Consider the following 21,414-nt stretch of genomic DNA (forward strand, 5'->3'; position numbering starts at 1 on the left):
CTGTGTTAGTGGTGAGAGGCGATAACATATTCCATTCACGGATGGCAACCGGAAAAAAGGAATATTTATAGACATTATTATTACATTTATATTCTACTAAGGTGTTTGTGTGTTTGTGCCTGGTAGGTCATGTTTGTGAATAAGAAATGTAATTTGAAATGTCAATTTTGAAATAATTATGCAGAAGTTGATAAAGAAATTTCAAACGTGCCTGTTTCGCTCGTGCTTCGAGCGTAAGGAGCCCAGAAATTGCTAGAAGGTTAGAGGGAGAGTCTTCACGTCTAAATTTGTTATGGATAAATCGAATGGCCTTCCTTTGTATTGTTTCTATTTTCTTTATGTTAGTTTGGGTATGAGGAAACCATACAGTGTTTCCGTATTCGAGGATCGGCCTAACGAATGTTTTGTATGCTAGGAGTTTTGTTGACAAGGGTGCGAGTTGAAGTGATCTGCGAAGGAAAAATAACTTTTGCATAGCAGATGAGGTAATGTGGTGAATATGCTCGTCCCACCTTAGGTCTGACGTTATTGTTAAGCCTAGATATTTATATTTTTGTACTTTAGTCAAAACTGTACCATTTATAGTGTAGCAAAAGTCTGAAGATTCTTTTTTCCTCGTTATAGTCATACATGCTGATTTTTTTACATTATCATCTGCCAGTCTGAGCACCATTCTGTAATACTACGAAGTGATTTGTTAAGGGAGTAGTGATCTTGATCATTTTTAATTTCTCTATAAATGATACAGTCATCCGCGAATAACTTTATTTTACAGTCTATGTTAGTGGCTATATCATTAATATACACGAGAAATAACAAGGGCCCAAGCACGGAGCCCTGGGGTACTCCTGACGTAACTGATACTATATCTGATGTTGTATGTTCGAAAATAACAAACTGACACCTATTAAACAAAAACCCACAAACCCAAGCAACAATTTCTGTGTCTCCGATAACGCTTTTTAGTTTATTTATTAGTTTGGTGTGACAAACACAATCAAACGCTTTTAACTAGCTAGCTAGCTAGTTAAATAACTAGCTTTTAGTAAAAGCTTTATATTGCTGGTGCCTTGTTTTATCTACCATCTAAAAAATTAAGCAGCACTTAGCCAATGACTATGGTAAAGAGCTACATTGCAATGTATTCCTTCACGTGATCCAGTAACCAGTCGTACGATAGAACAGATGTTTACATAAGCAGTGACCAAGATCGGTTCGAGTACTCAAGATCAGGTGTGACGAAATTTGTAGTTCTCTGTTACATTGAATGCATGTCTCGGGAATAACGTCAGAGATTTATACCTTAACAACGGAACATACAGGAGGGATTGTTATGGTCATGGATTTCTATGCAGAGACTTTGGCTTGAATTGAGGCATCCTGTGTTTGAATACTTGAAGCTCTGAGATGAGCATTCAGGCAACCAGCATAGTGGTGTCATAAATTTTCGAAGCTATGGATTTGGCTCTTCTGCGCTCTCCACTTGATTGTGTATACATTTTGCAATACTTTATTTCACTCACAAAATTGGTTTCATATTTTTTAATTACCATTTTGTGATCTATGAAGTTACAGCACAACTCATTTTTCTTGTGGGCAATGAAATGGTATGGCAAAGTAATGTTTTTGTTCACCTGGGATGCCACAGCAGCACATTTATTGGATAAAACCAAACTTACGTGAAGTAAGAAGTCAAAAAAGATCTTGAGCATTGGTTATATAAATTTGTAGGTGTAAAATGATCTACCTGACTGGCATGGCAACTGCGTGATTTGGAGGCAGGGATGCAGCTTGGTTAGAAGAAATCGAAAGGGCATGCTGTAATACACCGTTGATTGCTTAACCTGCCCTAGTGTGCTTTGAGGTATAATACGAATAAAGAAAAAAAATGCATAATTCTGCGCTACCTTTATTACGGGTTTGAAGCATTTTCTGAAGTGCAGTAGATGTAAAGCATTTTGTGTGTGTGTGTGTGTGTGTGTGTGTGTGTGTGTGTGTGTGTGTGTGTGTGTTGCATTGCATATGGAGGGGTATAGACTGAAATAAACTGAAACTGAAATTGACAAGGAGGAGTGTTGCTTGCTTGATTGATGCTTTGTACTTGTGAGGCTTATGCAATTTCAACCACGAAATAATTTTATCTATTCAAGTGAGAAGGAAGCTGTTGAGATGAAGCTTTAGCGCAAGGGCTCCTATCTCAATATGTGGAAATAGAGAAATCCAATAGAGAAAAAGTTGAAATCTATTGACTATAGAAAGCAGATTTTTTGTGTGGGCTGTCAGTTTTGTAGTAAAAATTGTTGAAAAATCACAATACTTGAAAAAAAAAAGCACGACTAACTTCACCACTTACAGAACCGTGCAATATGCATTATCACTAACAGCGGCTCTTTCGCAGCTGCTATTACCTTGTGAAGATAATATCCATGTTGTAACTAGCATGTTCAACTATCACCCTACAATTAAGTTTTGTAAATTACTTACTAAACAGCTTTTATATGAATTGTTGATTCCAGGTCTCTCATTAAATAACAATACCAGGTTTGCATGTAACTCCAATTTTCTACTGCTTATGGTTCACTCTAAATATAGAAAAATTACATCATCGTTCGCTGCTATACAACTATGGAATGGTTTACCCAACACCATTAAATCTTCATCCTTTCATGCATTTAGTCTTGCCCTTAACCTTTTTACAGGTATAGCTAAGTTTACATCGTTCATTACACTTCCTTTACCATTTGTATCTATTGGCAGTATTTTTATGCACTATAGGCTTGTATCCGGGCAATTGGTTCTCTTTTCTTTAATTCTTCTATGTTGTATTTTACATGATTGTGTTTGTTTTACCTAGATTGCTCATCTTTCATAAGTTTCTTTATTGTTGTTATTAACATAATGTCCCGTTGGAATCTTTGACTTTTGGGCCCTCATCTGTACATTGTCTCTTACCCATTCACTGTATTTAAAGAATAAGAAACTGAAGCTCAGCAGTGAAAAATGTTATTGCAACTCAGTGAAAGAGCGGTCACTCTTGAAAGTGAAACTATCTCCGAAAGTGATCGCCCGAGAATACCGCCCTTGTTGAATCTTCAGTCATCGTAGCAGTAGCGCTGTCACTACACAACTAACTAGCACTGCCTCGAGTCGCCGAAAATATGCGATGAAAATTGTGGCTAGGTGTCAAGTTGATGAAGTTCTTCGGCATTTGGAAAGCAGAGGAACCACCTCTACATGAGAGTGACGGCGTGGGTGACAGCCTGAATAGCGGCTAGTTTGTTCATGGCCACCATGTTTTCGAGGTTGTGCATGTGGATCAATCTGATAAATCAAGCAAGACACCGTATGGCGACCGTAATTTCGGTTGTTGTTGTGCATTGGTTTCATGGATTAGGTGGCGGTGCCTCGAAAGTCCAAATAATTGAGCAGATCCCTCCCCCCCCAAAATATCAGATCTTTGAAAAATTGGTTTGCGACACATAAAAAAAGAGTGCAAACCAGCAATGCTTGCTTACTGTTATAAGACCCACCAACCGCTCAGCAAAAGTTGCAGAACAAGTGGGCATGGACATGGGCATATTTTAGATGTGACTAGTATTCATACTAATGAAAGAGAACTCTGTGCTTTCATGCGATTTTTGCAGGGTTTGAGGTGCGTGATGAGATAGGCAAGCCCATAACACTGACAGGCAGTCTCGTCTCCAAGCTCAAGCTGAACTGGGCATCTGACGTCCCAAAGGACCAAGTCCTGGCGGGGCGGCTACCAGACATCATCTGCCCATCATCCGTGAAGCAATCCCTTTTTTGTCACATGTCCATCAACTCTGGTCGTGCTGTGGACTTTGCCTTTAATGTGAAGTGAGTCCAAGTCATTTTCTTGCCTTCTCATTAGCTTGTTATCAACTTGCTTTGGTTGCTCAGTGGCCTTGGCATTGCACTGCTAAGCCTGATGTTGCAAGATCAAACCCTGGCCGTGGCGGCCGTATTTCAGTGGCGGTGAAATGCAAAAGTGCCTGCGTGCCGTGCATTGGGTGCACATTGAAGATCTCCAGGTGTTCAAAATTAATCCGGAGTCCCCCACTATGGCATGCCTCATAAACAGATCGTGGTTTTGGCATGTGGGACACCAGAATTAAATTTTTTAATTTGCTAGCATTAAATAAAGTGGTGCAATAAACACAGGCAGTTGGCCAGAGCAAGGGCAGTTCTGGGAGCTCCTTCAGGAGTCATTGCTTTTTTGTATTTAGAAGATCCTTGAAATGGTTTCAGACAAATTTTGTAGATATGAGGGTACAGCTATAGTAAATTATTCACACCACAATTTGTGTGAAGCGTCTTGTATCAAGAGAGCAATGCACGATTACAAGTTACCCTCCTCCATAGCCAAGCATTTTCTCCTCAACTCGTTTGCCTAGTGATCATGGCTAAACTCTGGCTTCACTGGTTCTGCGTCAGGGCGGGACATTATGTTGTCTACTTCCGGTTGTCTTGGAGTGAGCATGCAAAGCCTCTCCAACCTCTCTGCCAGCTGCCTGACAGTCGATCCCAAGCGAGAGCTTTCGAAGCAGCATGCGTTACGAGCATTCTGTCGCAGCGCCGAGCATGTCCAGTATTCCCGTAACCACGGGCGAGCTGGGCGTTTCGACGGATGGGACGAGGCGAAACCAAAATCCCTCCATACTTCTACAGTCGGCTCTCATTACAACAAACCCTGATAATCCGACAGAAAACGTCCGTTTTATCGAAAGTTCGTAATATCCAAGGGGCCTCACTTCCGAAACTTTCGTCGTGATGTCTAACAACTTTATTGAAAAGAGGGAGTGACAAATGTCCAACGTAAAAAACAAAAAAAAAGTTGCACTTTCGCCCGAAAGGCGAAGCATCGATTGCGATAGCAAATTAAGGTAGATAAACATGGCAGCAGGAGCGAGTGAATTGACCTTCGAGCTGTCTCTCAGTCAGTGTGAACTAAATGTCGAAAGCAGGTGCACACTTTGTCCACATTGCAGATCGCTTTCAAGATACGGTGCCCGCGCAGGCGCGCTTTTTCCACATTGCAGATCGTTTTCAAGATGTAGTGCCCGTCCGGGCGTGCACTTTGTCCATATTGCAGATTGCTTTCAAGATACGGCGCCCACGTGGGCATGCCATTAACAGCAGCCATCGGAGTAGAACTCTCCTTCCTTCCCTCGCCTACCCCCTGTGCCTCCCGCGCAAGATACGGTGAACTTTCGCCCCGCTTTTGTTCCTCCCTCGTGCACAAGATATTGAGCTGCGATCATCGGCTGACCCTCTCATGTCAATCGCCAGCGTGTGTTGACATGATAAAAGTCCGTTTTATATGCCCAATTCTGACAAAAATTGCCACTAATTTCGTCCACTGTAGCTGATAGTCCATGGTAGTGCGGTCCGTTAAAAGCTAACTTCGTTCTATTAATAAAACGGGCAGACCAAACTAAGGTTGAAGTGTGGTCCGTTATATCCGAAAGTCTGTTGTACGCGTGTCGGCTGTAACGAGTGTAGACTGTATAGCTGTAAAGGAGGTGCTTTAGCGTAGGCATATGCGAGAGGCCTGATTGGTTTAAAATCAGTCAGCCTGGTGGTGCAGAGCTTAATCAGCCAAACAAAGAGCTAATATTGCTCTAATTAAGTGTCAAACATTTTAAACATTTAGAAAAATATGTTTGCGATTATGTTCCTGCCAAAAATTTAACCACCAGCAAAGTAGAATACGCTTCGTTACTGCCATATTAGTTCTGTGCTTGGTTGAGCTTTGTGCCACCAGGTGGCTGCACCGTGCAGACCGTTCACGTTTGTGCCTCCGCTCGTGCTGTGAAACACGGAGGCCCAGTCCACTTGCACTTGCGTTTACCCGAATACCGGACACACAAAACACTACTGTGGTAGTAATCCTCTGGCATGAAGTGATGGCCGCAAATATGCAAATCCTGGCACCGATTGTATACCAACGGTCTGATGTACATCAGCTACTCCACTCATCTGCTGCCTTAAGAGGGGCACGATGTCGCAGCTTGACATATCGTCAGTTGCTATAGTTGCAGCCCACAATGAAACAAGGGAGAACTATTGTGCTAACAAAAAGAAAGCTCGAGATCAGCACTGACCGCGGAGCTCTCATCAACACAGAGCAATTTATAACACAAGCAGGCGACGCTTGCTGTGTGCCGGAAATCTTGAGTGTAGTGATAAATTGCTCTTGTGCACTCTGTTTCTGTTACTTTCTTTTTTGCAGAAACAAAAATTAACTAACATTCCAACTATTATGTACAACATTTGTTTGCCATAAAGCATAAAAAATTATTGATGACGCACCTTGGGCAGCCAATAGGATAGGTCACCCTAGTGGCGTCATATGGTTGCCTCGCGTCACCTGTTCAGGGGCGGCTGAAAACTTAGCCGAGTGGCGTGGGGCACAGCAATGTACATCTTTAAAACCATGTAATAAGTTACATGCTTTACGCGGAGCTCTTAGATGCGTCAACTAATGATCAGAAGGACCTACTCTCATGACTGAATGCTTGGGCAAAATCGTCAAAGTAGTTTTAGGGTCCTTTTAAGGGAACTCTGCTGCAACAAAGTTTTATGAAAAGTTTGACTGTGGCTGGTACAGTAGAACCCCGCGGATACATTTTTCAAGGGACCGCATCAATAAATATAGCAACTGAAATAATCTTAACAGTGAAGAGGGCCCCAAATCGCAACAGCAAATTCAGATGTGTATAATTAAGGAACTCGTATGTTCTGTGACAGTTGCCCCTTTCTACTCTTGATAGGCTTGACAATATAACACAGTGGTATCGTGGCAAAGCTGACATTAAGGAGCTGACAAGAACTAAATTGTGCCACAATTTATGTGGCTGCCGTATTAAAATACAACACAAGATGCAGGAACGTTATAGAATGGCAACGTAGCAAATTGGAATATGAGTCAATTGGCTTTAAGACTTTCCTGTAAGCAGGAAAATAGGTAGTTTTTGGGTAGTCTACTACAGTAAACGTTCAATAATTCACAACTTGTTAATTCGAAATTTCGGATAATTCGAAATAACCGCTGCGGTCTGACCAGCAATATATTGAAAGCAATGTATAACACATCCTGCTGATTCACACTGAAATCAGCGCCACCACCGATAATTCGGACATCTTCGTGGCACCGCCAATGGCACTATTGACTTAATGTGTAAAGACGACTAATATTTCGGACAGCCGCTGCTCTACATTCGATTATTTGCATTCCGTCCGTGGCTGTAGTGTATGCCAACACTGCCGCCATTATCTCCTCTGGCAACCTCGACGAGACATCCAGTATGGCCTCAGAGATTACACGCTAGATAGTAATCCCTGAGACCTTGCCTTGCTTGCAGCACTGCGCCTCAGAGATTTAACTGTGAATGCCTATCTTGGAGGGTTTGCCGTAATTGTGAGGTTGCATTAACATCGCTATCATCACATCCATCAAGTCTCGAAGGTGAGGGGCCAATGCAAGTGAAGACTCTTATTCCGAGTGGTAGTGCTGCTGGAGAGTCGTGGCTGTTGTGCAGAGGTGCACTAGTTCCTGGGAGGATTAACGCATGGGTGCTAATCGCTTCTGCTGAACAAGTTCCTAGTTGTCACTCAATATAAACACCCTGTTTTGTGGCAGCCTGTAAATCTGCTAACTTGATTCAGTCAAGGAAAACATTTTTTTGACATTCTTACCATGTCTGCAGCCCATTAAAACTGGGTACCCAATGTGGTACCACACTTATTCAATGAACACAGCAGGTCTACAAATATCTCTACGTGTACGTGAGGCATGTCATTCCTTTAATTGCTTCATTATTGTCCTTATGATAGAGCACGGGATAACTTGAAGCATCCATTTATAATACAGAAGCTGCTTAATTGAACAGACATACAGTTGGCAATGGTATTACATTTAGGTATGAAATATAAGATAAGCGTAATATGTTTTTCTCAGAAATCAGATTCGAGAATAATGTGTTTCGTTTACATCCCTAGAAAAAAGCCAAAGGACACAGCTACCTTCTTTCTTTTCCTTTTTAATTAAACAAATTCTGGCGTTTTACGTCTGGCGGTGATTACGAGGCACCATGTTCAGTTCTCACCTTTTGGGGTTCTTTAACGTGCACCTCAACAGAAGTACGCAAGTGTTTTTCCATTTTGTTACCATCTAATTCCGCAACCTGGCTTGAATCTGTGAGCTCGAGTTTAGCAGCACAACGCCATATCCACTATTTAGCCACTTATGAGGCTACGGTACCGCCTTTTTTGTTGTAAGCCTAGACTGAACAAAAAAATCTCACACGGCTAACGGACCAAAGATTACTACCTAAAACTGTTCTCGGCGCCCGAGATCTGACCGCAATAAAAGAACCCGTACCAGTTCCTCTGCATTTGTTGGCGAGAAAGACTGAAACATGCATGGAATTTTGCACTGCAGTTTTTTCTTTTTCTACAAGAATGCTTCCTGTAAATCTAAGTACAGGGTGCCGGATGGGTCAGATATGTTTTATTTGTTTGAAGTGGCAAGCATGAAGTTTATATTTGTGTTCTGTCTGCGTTTCGCAAGACCTAATAATAGAAAACTACATGTGCAAAAACACACGAGAGATACATGCTGCTTGAAGAACAAGACAAACCTTTGTTCTCCAAAGGGAACCGTACAGTAACTTAATAGAATGAAAACCAACACTGCGGCCACAATGCAGGTCCAATGACTGACTGGCATTAAAAAAAAAAAAAATTGAAATAAAAAATAGAAAGAAAGGCATCTATCCTAAGGCAGAAATACATGTCATATTCAATTTTAAACACCGTTTCAGTGGTCTGAATGCATATACCAGCGTGCGAAGTAGTATTAATGACGCTTCCAAGCGGTATCGCACAGCAGTTTCCAATGGTGCAACCTTGATGCGGCCCAATCCACTTCAATCACAGCGCCACCACAGTATTTTCATCGTCGCGCACCTCACTGCAAAGCATGCGCCGCCCTAGCCGCTCGCCCCACTCAACCGTATTCTAGTACACTCTACGCTGAAGCGAAACATGATGCCCACATCGCGCTGCTTGCAGTAGGAAACGGTGGTGCATTTGGATTATCGCCTACTAAAAGCATGCAGTATGCTACCAATGGCACTATGCACCAAGTGCTGTATAACAAACAGGTGAAGATGCTTATCACAATAGGTTTGGCAGCGATAGGTGTGAATGCGGCATGCAATTGCCCGGGCGGAGATTGGTGTATGGCGAAATGAGAAACTGAGTGCACACCGTCGTTTTCATGTGAGACATGCGGGAAAGTATTGTGGTGAAGCTGCGGCGGCAGCAGCTATATACTGTTCTCGATCGCACGCACCTCGCACGTTTTCTTGTTTACACGGGATCTAGCGGCTTGAGAATGTTTCATACGATTGCATTTTGGCGACATACTGAGCATTGGTTCCGAATAATTGTTTTCTGGGAACACATTAACCAGTAAAAAATGAGCATAACTTTTTGGGTCATTTTATTGTGATAGTAATTATGTGGACACTCCAGGCGCATCTGCCATCGCCATTAGGTTCCGTTCAAAGTTCAAAGGCGATAAAATCGTCATCGCGCACTGTATGCTGTATTTGTGAGTGACAGCTTGTGAGGGGGAGTCGGTGAAGGCTGTTCAATGGGCCCAATTTCGCGTGCGCGAGTGAGGAAGGCAGGCTGAAAGCACTCCCTCTCCTGTCACGGGCGAGGCACAGGGGTGAGCAGAGAAAAGGGAGGGAGGGGGAGGGCTCTTTTCCAGCAGCAGCTGCTTACTTGGCGGCTGTGCAGATGCCGAATCTAGAAAGCGATTTGCGACATGGCCAAAGTGTGTGCCCATGCGGGCCTCATTTTCAAAGTGATCTGCAATGTTTGTAGAGTGCGTGCAGTGTCGGTAGCTTCGCATGCACTATGCTTTCAACATTTCGCTCACGTTAAAGCGAGAGATGCACGAAGATCGAATGGCTGCTGGTGGCATGATTCCTCACTCCAGCGTTTTGACAGCGACTTTCTGCACTCATCGAGCGTGGTGTGTTGATGTTTACCTGTTCTCGCGTGACACCGTGCTTGTTAATTTAGTTAAAACACACTGGCAGGCTAGTTAGGTTGAATCCATGATAGAATGTTAAGTGCGACTGAACAAGGACATAGAAAGAAATGGACCCACAGATACAGCACTGTTTGTGTGTGTCTGTTTCATTCTACATTTGCGTTCAGTCACGCTTACACATTCTATCATTGTTAATTTAGTTAGCAAGCAAATGTTTACAAGTTTATGCGGCCGATAAAACTGCTATCGTTACTTTGTATAGATCTACTAATTTGCTATCCCAATCGGTGGTTCGCCTTTTGGGCAAAACTGCGACTTTTTTTGTGTCGTCGATTGTGAATGTTGGCGCCGGGAAAACGAACATTATGGGAATGTATCAAAGAGTTCTTTCTGTAGTGCCTCTTTTATGTTCTGGATGACGGTAGCTGTCCAGAAATGCCCCGAGCATGGGAAAATTTCATGTTGAAACCATTCATAATGGGCTATCGATGGGTATAGGCGCGGACTGGAAAGTGTTAAGTTGGGGGGGGGGGGGGGGGGGAGGGGACCATAAACGCGATGTAGTAACTGGGGAAATGCAGCAGCGAAGAATGTATCAGTGGGATTCCACTGTAATAAAGCAGCTCCTAAAAGATCTTTTCCAACAAAAGGTTTTTGAATGTGCCTTGCATAAGCATTGCTATCAGTACTTAAATATTGTTGAACTTTTGCATTGACAGGCCAAAGAATGGTGAGCCTGCCATCCTGAAGGTGTCATGTAAAGGGACAACCGATGTACGCATTGGTGAAGTCCACCAGTCTGACATCCTCATCAGTCTCACTGACAAGTACCAGAACTCAATCAGAAAGGTGAGTGCCCTGCCAGGGCAAGGAACTGAGAAGTAAAAACAAGAGCAAACGGTAGCTGAGTTTAAAGGTACCATCTAAGATAAATTATCGGCACTTCTAGGAACAGAACAATGCACCATCTCTCACAGTAACAGTAGAACAAAGTGTGCCTTATGTTTCATCCTAAGTGATGATACCATTATTTCATTGCACCTAATCAACAAGTGTACGCTGTTGCATTGTCACATACAATGTGTATTTATGATCTATTATGGACGAAACAGGGAAGTCTGCACTCAGATGTGATGTTTAACTGCATTCGCCATAAAATGACAACTCTGTAGAAAATGTGTGAACAAGGCAGTGGCATAGCTATTTCTGCAACACTATAGTGCGTGTGTTTGATTTAGATGGGGAAGCAAATTTGCCGGTTTTTTTTTTTCTCCACCTCTAGTTGCATGTGAAAGATCTTGCCGAGCTTCTCATCATAGCTGATGGCATAGACTATGGGGATGTAGTGAAGTCCTTAGACCAGGTAAGTGTACCACTTTTTCTTGCCTCTGCTTTCATTTCTGAAATATTTTTGCAAGACCTGCAATGGAGGTTTTGACTTCACAAAGGTGTTTGCTGCTGCTCACTGGTTGTAATGCTGAACAGTATCCTAATGATGTGTCAGTCAATTACAGACATTTAAGAACAATAGTGTTTGTGAATTTGACCCTGGAATAATTCCAGAAGGATATTTTTTTGTAATGTATTGCCATCAAAATATTCAATTTTAAGGAATTGTAAATAAAAACTTTAAACAAGAAAGATATGCCACTACATTCCAACAGCACTATGACCCAGTATGGTCACTGTTTGTGAGCTTTTAACAGATGGTTTTAGTGAGTGCATACTGTAAACATCCGGTGGGTTGCTGAAAGTGTGCTTGCAATGAAAAATGGCTAGGCACTACTTAAAGTGGGAAACCTGCAGGAAAGCTTTTGTAACCGCAGCTGTTTGACATGGGATTAATAAACGCAAACTAGATTAATTGATAAAATTTAACTTTTGCCTTCATCAGTGTTGTAACTTTGCTACCGTATTTATTTGAATTTAGGTAAATGTTCTTTTTCCGAAAATGTTACCCATAATTAGCTATCGATGAATACTTTGTTTAGCGCAAAACGACAGACACAAGAAAGACAACCAGGACAAGGCGCTACTCTCAACTGACATCATTTTATTGTGTCACTCCTTTATAGACCGCTCAAACCAGAGGAACATGCGCAGTGAGCACCATGCGGTGGAGCCACCAACATCCGATCCCAAGAGCGCACTCATGCGACAGAATCCAAAAAACCAAATTCAGCACTGTACAAGGTTAAGGAAGGCACACTAATGCACTGTGACCCCAATGACTGAATGAAAAATGCTTCCGATAACTCTCGGGCGGTGGTGTCACGGCTCTTCTTAAAAATCGTGGTATCACGAAGCATGGGTTTGCACTTGCATGTTTTACAATGCTGAGCCAAATGGGAACCTGTGCCTGTTGGTGTGGATCGCTCATGTTCTCTAAGGCGCTCGTTAACACAGCGGCCTGACTGCCCTACATACACTTTGCCACATGACAAGGGAATCTTATAAACCACACCGACGCTGCAATCTACAAACTTCACGTGGTTCTTTTCACAATCAGGTTTTTTACTTGTTTTAGAAATACGGCTGCACAACATTGACAGTTTCTGAGGAGCGGAAAACACTACTGGAATTTGGTATCTAGTGGCGACATTCTTTAGATTGTGAGCCACTCTGTGGCAATACGGCACAACTTCAGGCCTCTTCTTTTGTGTGATGCAGTTACTTTTGTGCCGCTTCCCTTTCAGTTTTTGAAGCAAAACCTCCGAGACTGACGTCACCACCACACTTGGGTAACCGGCAGCCTTTAGCCTATTTAACTGTGCAATGAAACTCATGTTCGCAGAGTGATGACAAGATTTCTTTAAGGAAGATTCTAAACGCATCAAAGCAATGGCGCGTTTCACAGTCTTTGAGTGCGCAGACGCGTAAGGTAAAAGTTCATTACGTGCACGTGGCAAGTACATCCAACAGGCGTGGCCTGTTTGTAAGGATAGCTGCAAATCTAAAAACTGGAGTTTACCGTCCCTAGATAGCTCATGTGTGAAACACACTGCATCACACAAAAGAAGAGGCCTGAAGTTGTGCCGTATTGCCACAGAGTGGCTCACAATCTAAAGAATGTCGCCACTAGATACCAAATTCCGGTAGTGTTTTCCGCTCCTCAGAAACTGTCAATGTTGTGCAGCCGTATTTCTAAAACAAGTAAAAAACCTGATTGTGAAAAGAACCACGTGAAGTTTGTAGATTGCAGCGTCGGTGTGGTTTATAAGATTCCCTTGTCATGTGGCAAAGTGTATGTAGGGCAGTCAGGCCGCTGTGTTAACGAGCGCCTTAGAGAACATGAGCGATCCACACCAACAGGCACAGGTTCCCATTTGGCTCAGCATTGTAAAACATGCAAGTGCAAACCCATGTTTTGTGATACCACGATTTTTAAGAAGAGCCGTGACACCACCGCCCGAGAGTTATCGGAAGCATTTTTCATTCAGCCATTGGGGTCACAGTGCATTAGTGTGCCTTCCTTAACCTTGTACAGCGCTGAATTCGGTTTTTTGGATTCTGTCGCATGAGTGCGCTCTTGGGATCGGATGTTGGTGGCTCCACCGCATGGTGCTCACTGCGCATGTTCCTCTGGTTTGAGCGGTCTATAAAGGAGTGACGCAATAAAATGATGTCAGTTGAGAGTAGCGCCTTGTCCTGGTTGTCTTTCTTGTGTCTGTCGTTTTGCGCTAAACAAAGTATTCATGGATTCGCACCAACTAGCCCGCCAGCGCATTTTGCTGAATTAGCTATCGACCTGTACCGTCGAACCTGACTATATCGAACCCGTGTACATCGAATTATTCTATATATCGAACAATTTCTGGACACAGTATAGTTACAATGAGTATATATAGCAAAATGATGCTTACATATAACAAAAATAGCACTGACTCCCGATATATCGAGTGTCAAGCGGCAGAAAAGTGCCCCCAGAAGTTGGCTTTCCCTCACGGTGGCGGGGAAACCCGGCTGCGTGGCTCCATCCAACCACTCCCCCTACTGTGACCGTGCTCCCTTGGACAAGCCGTTGATGCCCTCCTGCAAAAAATGATCCTGGCCCGCCACCGCTTGCTCAGACGGCCAATCAGAGGCTCTTGTGCCCTCGTCTCGCAAAATGGTGAAAGTGCCAGTTGTCACGCTGCTTTTCTGGTTCATTGTGTGCGCACCTTGTGAGCCTTCTCCCGCAGTGTTGGCGTGATGGAGCGGCAGAATTCGCCTTTTGTCGTGAAGCCTCTAAATCATAAATCGGGTCGAACGCGGTGAGAAGTCAGATGTCCTCACAGCGGGAAAGATTTCGAGGAGCAGTCTCAGCACGATCTTGAAGAATAAGGGGGATAGGATAGGAATAAACTTTATTTGTCTAATGGTTATTTATGTTGGTGCCCGGGGCTAGGCTGCCAGTGGTCCATCGCCCGAGGAAATTTTCCGAGATCCTTGGCAACGGCCCTGGCCTGCTGGACGGCCCACTTCTGGTCTTCGGGCGCCTCGCTGAGGAGGGCGGCTTGGCATCTCTCAGTGAGGCGCCCCGCTTCAGAGGGTCCTGCTGTTGTCTTCCCCCTTCCTCCTGGTCCTTCTTCCTCATGGCGTTGGCATTCCCAAAGCACTTGGGCCGTATCAGCACGTTCGTGCTCGCACCACGGGCAGCCGGGCGACAGTTGCAGCGCGTGCCACAGGCGGTGCAGGTGGTAGGGGTTGGTGAAAGTGCCAGTCTGCAACCGTCTCAGGTTGACCGCCTGGGACCTGTTCAGCTGCTCGTGGGGTTGTGGATATTTCCTTCCGTTCTTTCCTATAGTGACCAAGCACCTCTCTGTACATTGCCGGAAACTCCTTGACATCGCAGTCAACGTCCCCATGATCCCCAGCTCCGTCCGCCACGATTTGGGTTGTGTTGGTAATGACAGCGGTGGTGCCGGACGGGGTGGCCGCCGCCATTGCCGTCACTCCTCCGCTGGGGTCCCACACAAATGGCAGTGGCTGCCCTCTGGGTGACCGCGTCGCAGCGGGTAAGCTGGCTCGCGACGAGGTGGGCTTGCTCATTGTGGTTGGGTGGAGTGTCGGTGCGTCTTCGGCCGTCAGCATTGTTGTTGTTATTAGAGAGGTTTAGTTTAGGGGACGCAAGTGGCTTGCGTACGCAAGCCACTTGCATCCCCTAAACTAAAACTCTCTCTTGTTGTTGCGGCTGTTGTTGTTACTGCCAAGCTCCCCAACGTGCGTGGGGAACCACTTGAGGGACTTGTTTGTAATCGTGCCGGATCCGAAGTCCCCGGCCCGGGCGTTGAGCATGCGCGTCGCATCCGCGGACACCCAACCTTTGATGTAGTTCCGAATCGCTGATTTGGAGTCGCTGATGATCAGGCTATCCTCCGCACCTCCGTGGAGTACCGCGAGGGCTATGGCCATCTCCTCCGCTGCTTCGGCCGACGGCAGCCTCGCTGATGCCGTGACTCGGATCCTTCCCTTTGTATCTACGACTGCCATGGAGAAGGCGGGTGCCGTTGCCGTCGGCCGGCAGTGTCGATGTTGCTGCTGTTGCTGCCGCCGTTTTTGTCGTAGTAGTAGCAGTGATGGTGGTGTAGGTAACTGCGGTTCGTCTCGCACATTCCATTGTAGCTGCGGTGGTGGTCGACGTCCCTCGTCACCATCAGAGACTGACTGGGCGCGGGTACCTGGCTGCATCGACGAAGAGGACACCTTCTCGTCTTCCATGTTTCTCGAAGATTGCTACCACCCTGCGTATACGTCTTTGCATGTCATGCACCGGGTGCATATTCTTCGGCATGTTTTCAGTCTGTATGGCATCCCTGACTTTCGGTAGCAGTTATTCCTTCAGTCCACGCGCCTCATGATATCGAATCCCGAGCAAGCCTAGGATTCGTCTTCCCGTTATGGTGCTCTAAAGCCTCTCCAGCTGCACGATTCTCTGCACCTCAGCGATCTCCTCGAGCGTGTTGTGTACGCCCAACTTGAGGAGCCTGTGGGTTGGCGTGTACTGGGGTACTCCCAGGGCGGTCTTGAAGCCCCTGCGGACCGCCACGTTCAGCTTGTTCGGTTTCGCTCCTGTTCCAGTCAGCGGACGCGCCAACGTACGCTATGTGGCTCAGCATGTACGCCTGTATCAGCCTCATAACGTTGTGTTCCTTTATTCCTTTCCTCTTGTTTGTGGCCTGCCGCACGAGGTGTGTGGTGGCGGCCACTTTCTTCTGCAGTCGGGCAACCAGCTCGCGGTTGGCACCGTTCTCTTCCAGCCACAGGCCAAGCACTCGCAACTTGGACACCATCGGTATTCGGGTCCCCTCCCTCGTCATGACGCGGACGCCCAAACGACTGGCGTCTAGCACGCCCTGCGGAAGGGGTCCTTTCTTGCGCGGCCTGTGGAGCAGCATCTCCGACTTGTGGGGCAGATTAGGGTTAAGCGGCCAAGCTCGCGACCCGGTGCTCGTGATGCCTGATGCGTACGCACGGCCGTGTACGAGTGGTTCGTCCAAAATTGCTTCAGCCATGCTGGCTTCCATGTGCTCGGTGATGTCTGTAAATTCTGATGAGTGCGGCGGAATCGTTGCCGATATTGCCGAAGTTTGGAGCGAGCTGTCAGAATTTCCGGAAGCTGTTGACGAATCAACGGTGGACGAGTTTGAGTGCAAATGATGGTGTCGCAACCACGGGAGAGCTCGAAAACGAAGAGTTCATTGCCGACATCGTACCGAGCGCATGTGAAAGTGGGCGCAATGAGGAAAGCAACGACGGTCCTCTGGCCACACCCTACGAAGTGATTGGTGCACTCGCACTAGTCCGGTGCTTCTGTGCAAATGCGGAAGGTTGGGGCCTCAGCTGCTCCGCCTCCTTAGACAATGTGGGGAAGTGCATGCGTCGCAGGCAGCCAAATTGCCCAAGCAGAAGGAAATGCAGGACTATTTCATGCGAAACTAAGCTATTTTCATCAATAAAGTGATCTTATAAGTGGTATGTGCTTTTATGACATCCAATTATTTAGCTGGCTTATTTCCAATTATGCTGTCTGTCGAACTGATAGGCGTTTTTTTGCAAGTTCGATATAACCAGGTTCGACTGTATTTGTGACCAAAGAATCGGCACCTGTATTCGGGATCAAAGCCAGCAAAAACACTGAGCTAAGGGAGTTCCAATGTGGAACAGAGCCGCCGCCAGAGCTGCAAGGGCCAAGGCCGCAAACCAAAACGCCATGCCATGCATGTTGATATCATACGACGAAGCTGCATTTGTAGAAAACACAAATACCACATTTACTCTCTTCCAATGCGTACCCCTACAGTACAGTACTAACTAAAATTAACAACCATGGTGTGGCGCATGCACAAGCAAAAACGAACACATCTCACTCATTGACCACGGAAACTCGCTGCCAAAATGCTCAACTGAAAAAGTGTGGCAGCAGCTGCCTCTCGCTTCAATGCGAACTATAAGCGGCGAAAACACGGCATGCCCTCTATCCACACACTCTATCTTCGTCTTACAGTATACAGTACAGTCTTTCAGTATAGGGCCAAGGCGATTGTATCGCTGAAGTAGATCGCCACAAATATGTCCTGCTTTGGTCCACTGTGTTGCTTTGCTGGCGGAAACCATCTCCTTCTATTTGCACTCATCCCGCATGCAAGTTTTGGGTGCTCAGAATGCCCGGGATGCAGCCCGATTTCCGTCTGTCTCCTCACACATCATCACTTTCCTTTTAAACGTGGTATCATGATGAACTCGGCACTTTATGTTGATAAAGCAAATGCAGACAAAGGGAAGACAGCTGGTGGCCTAATGCCCAAGCACGTGTACAGTGAAACCTCGTTAAACCGTGGTTCACTGGAGCTCGGAAAAAGTACGTACTAAACAGTAGTACTGCTTATCCGAAATAGCATGAGATCGCCCACTTACCTGTCAAAAACGGAAAAGAGAGTGTGATAATAGGGGAAAAAACATGCAGTATTTACTTACTTCGCGCGAAAAAACTGTTATTTTCGTTTGATGCCGTGGCGGCCTAGCAGCGGCAACAGCGGCCTCAAACTTAGTGAAGCTGCGAGCCAGCTTTTCAACCAGCCCCCTCTTCTCAGCAAACATTCACATTGCAGATTCCTCGTTAGTGTTGCATATTCTCCATGTGCTGGTGTGGTAGCGTTGCAGAAGTCGCGGGGCACCTTTTCATTGCGGGGTGCTGTTCTCGTCGCGACGATTGCATTCGTGAGGCTGACGTAACGCGCTGTCGCTTTCCGTGTCATCCTTAACACTGTCGCTAGGCGACACTTAGGCAAAACAGAGGCAACGATGGCGAAAAGTCAAACCTTGCAGCCGACATCTCTTCACCATCGCAGCAGCGCTGCCGAGCAACTTCTTCACATTCCAAAGGCCACACACTGTAGTCAACAGTAGACCCATGTCGGGTGCCAGCGACGACTTCTTCGCGTCACGTTCGAAAGCACAAACGATGTCAAATTTTTCTATGCTGAGCGCCCGGCGTCTTTTTATCCGAGCTTTGGCGTGACGCGAGTCCTCGCTTACATGACGCCACAATGCTCTCTGGGACGGCGCCAAAATGATGTTGATGTGGTTTCATGCGCAAATGCACAGGGCGCTTGGAGGCCGTTGTTCAGATCTCTGAGGCTTGTTTTGCTGGGCCGCCCGATAGAGACGAAGCACTGCCGTGTTTGCACGACGAAAAGTGGAAACACTACATGTTGACTGATACGTACACAATCACCTGGTACGGTTTATGCAGATAGAAAACACATTATGTTCAATGGCCACTGAGTTGGGGATTTGACTTAACTACTTTTAAAATGAAACTACTGTTTAAGTGGGTACGGTTTAACAAGGTTTTACTGTACTACATCACATGGATGAAGCTACGGCAGCTACGCTTACATCGCGTATGAGGTGGCCTACTTGAAATGCTGATGGCGATACGGTAACACAGATTTAGGGCTGTACTTGATTCTAACGTGCCGATTTAATTGGTCGACCTATATTCGAAATTCTTTATTCTTTTTTTGGGAGAACAATATATAGGGGTCGACCTATATTCGTGCTCAACCTATTTTCGAGTAAATACGATAGTTACTATGTTATGCTCCCGGTGATGAAAGAATATCCAAGGTGAAGTCTACAGAGTGGTTTGTCAATGTCTTTGTTTTCTTCTATTGCACAGAATTGTGGCTTTCATGTGAAAGGCCTGAAGTTTATGGACAGCAGCCTTGGTTGCAAAGAAGTTTGCTTCCAGTGGCGAGGGCTCAAAGACTACCTGCGGCTCAACCTGGTACCGGGGCCTCCAGCCAGCCTTGCTTACACAAACTACAACCCTGCGGAGGTAAGGTGCCAGACGAGGATGTCTCATTTCATTTCAAAGGAGTGCAAAGTGAAGTACAGAACACAGCACCAGAAATGCTGTTTTGCAGCTGACCATGTCTACTGCAACTTCAAGACTTGTACTCTAATATTTGCAGCATCAACTTGAGCTTTAGAATTGTGTCTGTGCTCTGGCAGTCTTGTTTGATGGCGATCGATTCCTTCAGAAGGTTGCATAAATGTTTCATCTGCATATTCGCGCCTTGTGTTCTTCCCTGAATTTAGCAGGCACGTAGCCATCGGCAACGAGATTTATTCAATACTGCATTTGGTAGTCTGGGTCACCAGATTTCGGGCCATGCACACTCCCAGCACAGGAATTGTTCAGGACAACCTACTCGAATATAAGTCTGGAGAACAGTTCGATGACCGTGCCGACTCCGATGTGTGAGGGATAAGGACGAGCCATTGTAGGATACCGCTATATTGCCGGAGTTCGCAAGCTTCAAGTCATTATACGATGACTTTACTGATAGCACACACTGGTCCATCAGCTTTTGGGTAGCAGACGCGGTGGCTGCCGCCAGCTTCTGCTTGATATAGCCTTGCCACGTTTTGTATGAAGGCCACAAGTGCGAGATATTCATTGCAGCAAAAACGTCATTCATCGCTGTTTGTCGATTTCCAGTGCTAATCATCGCAAGAGTGGCGAGAATGTTCACTACGAAGGGGTTGACCGTTTTGCTGTTTTTCACGCGCGGCGAGCTCCACTCGGAAACAACATTGCTGCAGTTTTCACATATGGCGAGAAGCTTGATGGCAAGGCCACATTCTCGCTCCTCTGAGTCAAAAGTCAAGGAGCCGCCACAGAGACTGCACTTTAGACGTGAGACCAAAGCATTTATCGCTTCTGCACTGATAACATAAAAGCGTGACTTCATCTCTGCCAGCCCGTCCGCACCGTCGTTGGCACTCGTAGACATTTCCGCTTCGTTGCCGAAGTCCATGCCAGTTGTTGGAGGTTCTCCCCTGCTTGCTTCCGCCGTTACAACAATTCTGCTGGCTGCACCATATTTATGTCATGCCGTACGCTGCTCCTGCGATCACTATCGGCCAGTGACATCGTTAGGCCTGGCTCGCTCTCGTCAGGTTCGTTGCATCCCGCGTCACAGCCGTAGCTTGAAACCACCGGCAGGTGTTCGTTGCTGTGTTTTTCGGCAAGGTCAGAGCACTTTTCGAAGTTTTAGTGCGCTCGCTTTCTTTTCTTGCCAAACTTGTTTCGAGTAGCAAACTTCCGATATTCCAACAGCACTACACGCTACGCTAGCGGCTTTCAAAATGGCGTCGCAGTTCGCTTTTCAAGCGCGTCCACAAGCCACAGCAGACGAGGCCAGCCGTCTAAGCCAATCGCAGGGCTTTATTTAGTCACATGCACTGAATGGGCGAATGGGGTCGCACGCTGGGACTTTTTTTTTTGTGCAGTATTTCTAGATATCGAATAGGGGGACTATAGAGTTTCTCACTATATTACCTAGAGGGAAATCTGGCGCTGTTGCGCTGTGGTATGCATGGGAATGCCGGTATATTGTGACTTCGGATTGGCATCGTTCTCGGAGAGCCAGGCAAGCACCGTTCTGTCTGTCACAATGATTCATTTTCTACTAAAACTGCACATAGAAAGCTGTTTTAGCTTTATTATTACATAAAAACATGTTTTGTTTTACTATGAGAACTTGTTATTGCATGTACAATCATATGAAACGTAAAAAGTATCAGCGGGCCGCTAAAGTTGGAGGACAGACGACAAGATTTGTGCTTGCTTTGGAACAGTTTGTTGTCAGTTGCTTTTCTTCCCTTGTCATGCATTGTAGGTGAGTAAAGATGCAATTTGCATGAATGGAAACATTTTATGAAGATTTTACTCTAAGAATGCGTTATTTGTGTAGCCATATCCATGTTTTTAGACGAAGTCTCTTACAACAACAGCCAGCACAAGCCTCGCAGACACATATACCGCCATTCCC

At 45.6% G+C, this 21,414-nt stretch overlaps 1 protein-coding gene across 1 annotated transcript in view; it reads left to right on the plus strand.

Moving 5' to 3' along the window:
• The window catches only part of LOC142585961 (structural maintenance of chromosomes flexible hinge domain-containing protein 1-like), a 409,872-nt gene that overhangs the window by 209,024 nt on the left and 179,434 nt on the right, over nucleotides 1–21,414 (plus strand). The window contains exons 27-30 of the mRNA XM_075697096.1: nucleotides 3,645–3,858; nucleotides 10,810–10,939; nucleotides 11,373–11,453; nucleotides 19,254–19,412. Of these exons, the coding sequence (XP_075553211.1) occupies nucleotides 3,645–3,858; nucleotides 10,810–10,939; nucleotides 11,373–11,453; nucleotides 19,254–19,412 (584 nt within the window). The remainder of the gene's footprint in view (nucleotides 1–3,644; nucleotides 3,859–10,809; nucleotides 10,940–11,372; nucleotides 11,454–19,253; nucleotides 19,413–21,414) is intronic.

This window comes from Dermacentor variabilis, chromosome 6 (assembly GCF_050947875.1).
Source record: "Dermacentor variabilis isolate Ectoservices chromosome 6, ASM5094787v1, whole genome shotgun sequence".
NCBI lineage: Eukaryota > Metazoa > Arthropoda > Arachnida > Ixodida > Ixodidae > Dermacentor > Dermacentor variabilis.